Here is a 5,545-nt window from a genome sequence, read left to right as displayed (position 1 = left end):
ACAGTATTAGTTCTTCTTTCAGAACAAAACAGAACTTGGGCAAAAAATAAATCGGACATCCCTGTAATATTCTGTCCCTCTGGCCCAAATCCTAAGTGTTGCATTTTAAGGAAGGATGACTTCCTGATTATGTTGAAAGCGCCTCAGTGGACTTGGCTTCTCGTTGACTTTGTATGGCCTTGGGTTAATCGGTCATTTTTAATCCACCGTTTCCCATCGTGTTTAATGAAGTTTGTAATCTTCCTGTCTCCCATTCTTTGTTTGTCTTGTTTATTTAGGTTGTCTTCCTGCCTGTGGTTAGGTGCACACTTAAAGTGACTGGTTAACTATGCTAGCTTTTCTTCTTTGATTTCAATGAAGCTATTCCTGAAGCTCACGCACGTGGGCCTGGGGGACTGTGGTTTCTTTAGTAGTCTCCGTAGGACAAAGGAGCCTTGATTCTCATTTGGATCTCTTAACACCTGCAATAATTTCCGGTGACTTTTCAGTTTCCAAATAAACGATTTTGTAGGAAATCCAAAAGCTGAAATCACGCTGGTTTGTGTTCTGTCATTCAGTTTCTCTGGTCACTTATGTTTGATTTTTGACTTGGCTTTTCTTATGAAGGCAAATATTAAAACTTCTATGTCATGGTTAAAAGGAAGACTGGCCAGTGGATATTGTCCAGAACTGGGAAAGCCAGCACTGAAGTTTCATCCCCTGTAGATTTCATTTTGAAGCCAGACGTAAACCCAAGTTGGAATACAGAATTTAGGTCTGTACACCTACATGTTAATCCTTAAAGCCTTCCCTGAATTGCAGACCATCCTTAGGGATGACAGCTTCCATTGTGATTTTACTTTGTCATTCTTCACATTAATAATTAATCTTTTCACTGGCCTTTTTTTGCAATATAGGGTTTACTAAAATTAACCCCCCAAAATGTGTTTAGTCTGGGATAAGTTCTGGAGTTTTTTTCAATTAAGAGCTTTTCTTGAATGATTAAATACTAAGAACACTGTGGAAATCTAAGTAGAGCCTGTATGAATTTTTCCTTCCTGCTCTAGCCCGTAGAAGGCAGAAGTGGTCTGTGGATCCACGAAATAGCGCCTGGAGTAAAGATGAATCTAAATTTGGCCAGAAGATGCTGGAAAAGATGGGCTGGTCCAAAGGAAAGGTATGATCTAAAGGAGAGTTGTCTAGCTGAAGGGTGGAAGACTGCCGGGGGACTTGTGATCTCAGTGTTTAGAACAGCCGTGTTCTTTCTGTTTGATGTATTCTAAGTGTGCAGAGAATTTGAGCAATGATAGATTTTTACAGTTTGTTACAAAGGTGCTTGCTTATTCGTGCCTGTCTTGCTTTGCAGTTTGTCTCCCCTCTCTTTGACAAGGTAACGTCCCCAAGTAAGAGCAGGAGCTGGCACATTAAACCAGGTGGTGGTTAAAGGCTTCAGGTTGCCTTTATGCCCTCAGTTCTCTCTCTGGCATCTGGTACTGTTTAAAGCAACTCCAGGGCCTGCTTTAATCTTTTACCTGTTTTTAAAGGGTACTTCTGGTTTGTTCCTTGAATGGCCAAAGTGCAGCGTTACGTGAGCTGTATTCCTTCCTAGCTCCAGCCTGTACCTGTGTGGTGTGAGGTGACTGCTTTCTGGTGCTAAGAATAATCTCTAGGTCAGTGCAGAGAGCTGCAGACATCTCTCCTGCCTCTTAAAGGCAGTTTTAACTCCCGCAAAGGTGCCTCAGCAAAGCTGAGATTTGGGCCTGCATGTCAGTGTGTTTAAAGAAATGAAGGCACACACCACCCACCCAACCCCAATGTTTATTTAATTCTTCTCCTAGATGTCCTCTCCCAGCCTGCTTTTTATATAAAATTATAAAATAAAAATAATAATAATATAAATAATATAATCATAATAAAAATAGGACTATTCTGAATTCTGTGAATGCACTGAAACTTACTAAAATACACCTACTGTTGGATTTCTCAGTGTAGTCTACTGTTGCCTCGGTTGGCTTCCAGTTAGTGCATATAAATCTGGCTTCTAATTGCCTGTAATTTCACAAACAAGAGGTGGTACCTGATTCAAAGGCTGCTGAAGTCAAGGAACTGCCATTGGTTTCCCTAGGCTTTAGAACAGACTATTAGAAATATGGGGCTTTTTATGTAAATTGTATGCATAGATGTTTTATGGGTCTAAGATTAAAATAGATGTGTAAACCAGAGTAGAAAAAATGCAATTAAATGTTCTGATGGTATTTTAGGCAGCCAGCTTCTCTGACCATAGACAACACCTTTGCCATTATGAACCCTGTTTGTGTCAGGGTGTGAAAGGAAGCCCTCATGTTCTTTTCTGCCTGTCACCACCCCCCCATCTTCTTCACAACAATAAGTTTCCTACTTGGCTTACCGGATCTTCCTTTACAGCAGTTATAGCTGTACCAGAAGGAATTATGTCTCCATTTCACGAGCAACTCAGACAAATGGAACCTTAGCTTGATCAAATTAATGGGCAAAAGCCCATCTGTGCAGTGAAATTAAGCTGCTTACACTAGTCCTGTTATTAGTTGTATTGGAATTGGGTCATGGCAGGATGTGTAGCCAAGTGTCCTGCTTGCTTCCATGCTTTTTGGTCAGCAGAAGTTTCATGGTAAATTTTCCACCCCACTCACCAAATAAACTCTACTGGATTTGTAGGAGCAACAGCCTTTTTCAAATATGCCTCGTTGCTTCACATATGCCCAGGATCTGTCCACAGGGCTTCTCTCCACGACTCCACCACGTACTTGTTTATTATAGCTGTACACTGAGTTGATTTGTTACTGGTGACAGATTAGGGAAAAAGCAGGCAGATACCAGGAATAAAGTCTTCAACCAAATGTCTTTTGTTTTTTTTTTTTTTTTTTCCCTGATAGTAGAACTAAAAAAAGATAATTCTGGGCCTAAAGTTTGCTTCCCAGATTTGAATAATCATCGTTTTTAGGACAGACAAACCTAATGTTTGTTTGCTCTAATATCTTCATCAACTTATGAGTGTGGATGAGAGGAAAGAAGTTCTTAAAGGTCCTGCTAGCTCCAGTCTGATCCTCACGCACCCGCTTCTCCCGTATAACTTCATTTAGTGTTGTACATTCTGTGCAGCATCTGTCTTACAGCCGTCACACAGCTGCCTTCCCGGTGACGGAGGTATTTTTGGTGAGAGGCATGTTCTTTTTATGTAGTGTCTTGTTTTAAAATTGTAAACACTTTGGACTTGCCTAGGAATGTCAGGTGGCTTCCTGATTAATCACCCAACTACTTAATGTTGTTGCTATTTTAGTGTTTATAATACTTCGCTGGAGGCTTAAGTAGTAAATTAAAAAAAACTTAATATCTCATGTGTGCTAATGCCTGTGAGTGAATGCAGTTGCAGGCAAGCAAATAAATGATAAGCTGTGCTTTCTTGCTATATTTCATTGCAAACTGTCTTACAGTACTAAAGTTCTGTTTGCTTAGTCACTGCTGTAAAATCCTCACGCTTTTACCCTTAAATCCTCATTAGGGTCTTGGGGCTCAAGAACAAGGAAATACAGAACATATCAAGGTTCAGGTGAAAAACAACACGCTGGGGTTAGGAGCAACCATCAATTACGAGGTGAGCGCTAGACCCAGGTAAGGAAAGGGCTCCCATTTTACCTAAGGCCCCAGCCTGTGGAATGGGACGTTAGTGAAATCTCTTGTCACGTCTGGTGGCAGCATGTACCTATGCAAACGCCTCTGCAGAAGCTCTTGACCTGGAGTTTAGTTCTGCTTTGTTGGGTGTTTTACGAGTAAGTACCTGCTTGGAAAGGTTACAGTGAATTCTGGGAGCAGGCTGTTCAGAGATTTTTTTGCTTCCAAGCAAATCACTGAAATACCTCCTTTCTCCCCGTGTTTTCTGCCCAGCTTAGCTTTATGCCTCTTCCTGGTAGAGACTGCAATTCCTTTCTGACTGGCGTTCAGGTACAGAGGCAGAGCAAAATGTGGTCCTAAAGGTGCTTGTCTCGTAATTAACATCTTAAGTAACTTTGCTGGGAAAAATCACACTAGTATTTCCTGCCTACTTTTGAAAACATCTTGCGCAGACAGGGAACACGCAGAGCCAACGGCAGCTCGGTATTGTTTAAGGATTTATAAACACAGCCCTTATCATTTCTGCACTTTGGAGTGACTGTAGCAAACTGTTAGCGTTGCCACCTGTGGAGCTTCTGAGGGTCCCTCCCACCAACAAGGACTGAGTATATATAATTAAGTTACTTCTTAGAGTGCAGAGTCTTAGTATCTGTTTTAGCAAAACTTCTGTTAGTTCTGAAAACTTTTGCCTTGTATTCATGTGGGTGATATTTACAGGACAACTGGATTGCTCATCAGGATGACTTCAACCAGCTTCTGGCTGAACTGAATGATTGCCATGGACAGGGTGAAACAGGTAGGTTCATGCTTTTCTCAATCAGATGCTGGAAGCCTAGCAGAGTTTCCATTCCTTGTCTTAAAATGCTAGCTGAGGCCTAGTCCTTTGGGCTGCTAATAGTCTCCTTGCTGAGGTTGACAACTTCCCCTTCGTCCCCAAAATCAGGGGGAGCCAAAGGACATGTTGCCATCCGTGCCCATGCTCAAGTTTGTCTGCCTGGATGTGTAGATCTCAGTGGACTGGTTCTGCTCTCAGTCAGGCCTCTATTAAAGGCTTTTTGCTGGAGAAAGCAAAGATGAAATTTTGAACTTGTTTATTTTATCCCAAGACCACAACATGGAGGACCTTTTGCTGGGATGTACTACAGCAGCGCTTGTTTCTTTATGAAGCAACCAGAGCCAGTATGGAGGCTCAGAACACAATCACTAACCATTGCAATGTGTTTGCCTTCCTTTTACTAATGAACTGTCATGCCTGGCTTCCAGGCTCTGGTGGTTTCCTAAATACCTACTTTTCCTGTCTTCAGAGCTGCTGCTTAGCTTTTGACTCAGAGTTGTGTGTCTCTGTTTTGAGTGTGGTATAATGTGATTTTTGTAGCCCTGATGTAGAGCACACAAGTGGAAAACCTACACAACTTTCCCAAAAGGGCTATTTATAACCTCTTTTAATTTTGAAAAGCTTTGTGCAGTTTGACCTTGGTTTGTAAAAATGAAGCTATGCAAAACTAGTGCGTGTGAGCTTACAGAAGTAATTGTACACATCAGATGGTTTATCATCTCTCCTTTAGTTAGACTCAAGTTTAAACTCTGATCTTGTATTTCAACAATTCTATGTGGTTTGTTGTTAAACCAAGGGCTTCTGTTTGGACACAGCAGTCTGTCCACATGCTACTAGTGGCAGAATTGCCAGCTTGGTGAATTTAGCAACTGTTCATTCATTCATTCTTAACATTTGAGCACAGAAACTTTTCTAGGAGAGGAAAGGTAGAAAGAGGAGGAAAATTAGTTAGCAAGAAGGATCAAATTTGGTTTCTAATCTTAGAGGGCTAGGATTAAAATTCTGAACCTGATGCTTTTTCTTTTTTTTTTAATGCCTGTGTAAGTTATCCTCTAATCACGGTCTGAAGCCACACAGTGCTAG

At 41.3% G+C, this 5,545-nt stretch overlaps 1 protein-coding gene across 1 annotated transcript in view; it reads left to right on the top strand.

Annotated features, from left to right (window-relative positions):
- Positions 1–1,050: 1,050 nt before the first annotated feature.
- PINX1 (PIN2 (TERF1) interacting telomerase inhibitor 1) overlaps positions 1,051–5,545 on the top strand; it is a 62,526-nt gene continuing 58,031 nt past the window's right edge. Inside the window, exons 1-3 of the mRNA XM_035895420.1 lie at positions 1,051–1,156; positions 3,518–3,610; positions 4,345–4,423. Coding sequence (XP_035751313.1) covers positions 1,124–1,156; positions 3,518–3,610; positions 4,345–4,423 — 205 coding nt within the window. The 5' untranslated portion in view covers positions 1,051–1,123. The remainder of the gene's footprint in view (positions 1,157–3,517; positions 3,611–4,344; positions 4,424–5,545) is intronic.

Source organism: Egretta garzetta, unplaced genomic scaffold, assembly GCF_000687185.1.
Source record: "Egretta garzetta isolate BGI_Z169 unplaced genomic scaffold, ASM68718v1 scaffold325, whole genome shotgun sequence".
NCBI lineage: Eukaryota > Metazoa > Chordata > Aves > Pelecaniformes > Ardeidae > Egretta > Egretta garzetta.
This window is presented reverse-complemented; position numbering and strand designations above follow the sequence as displayed.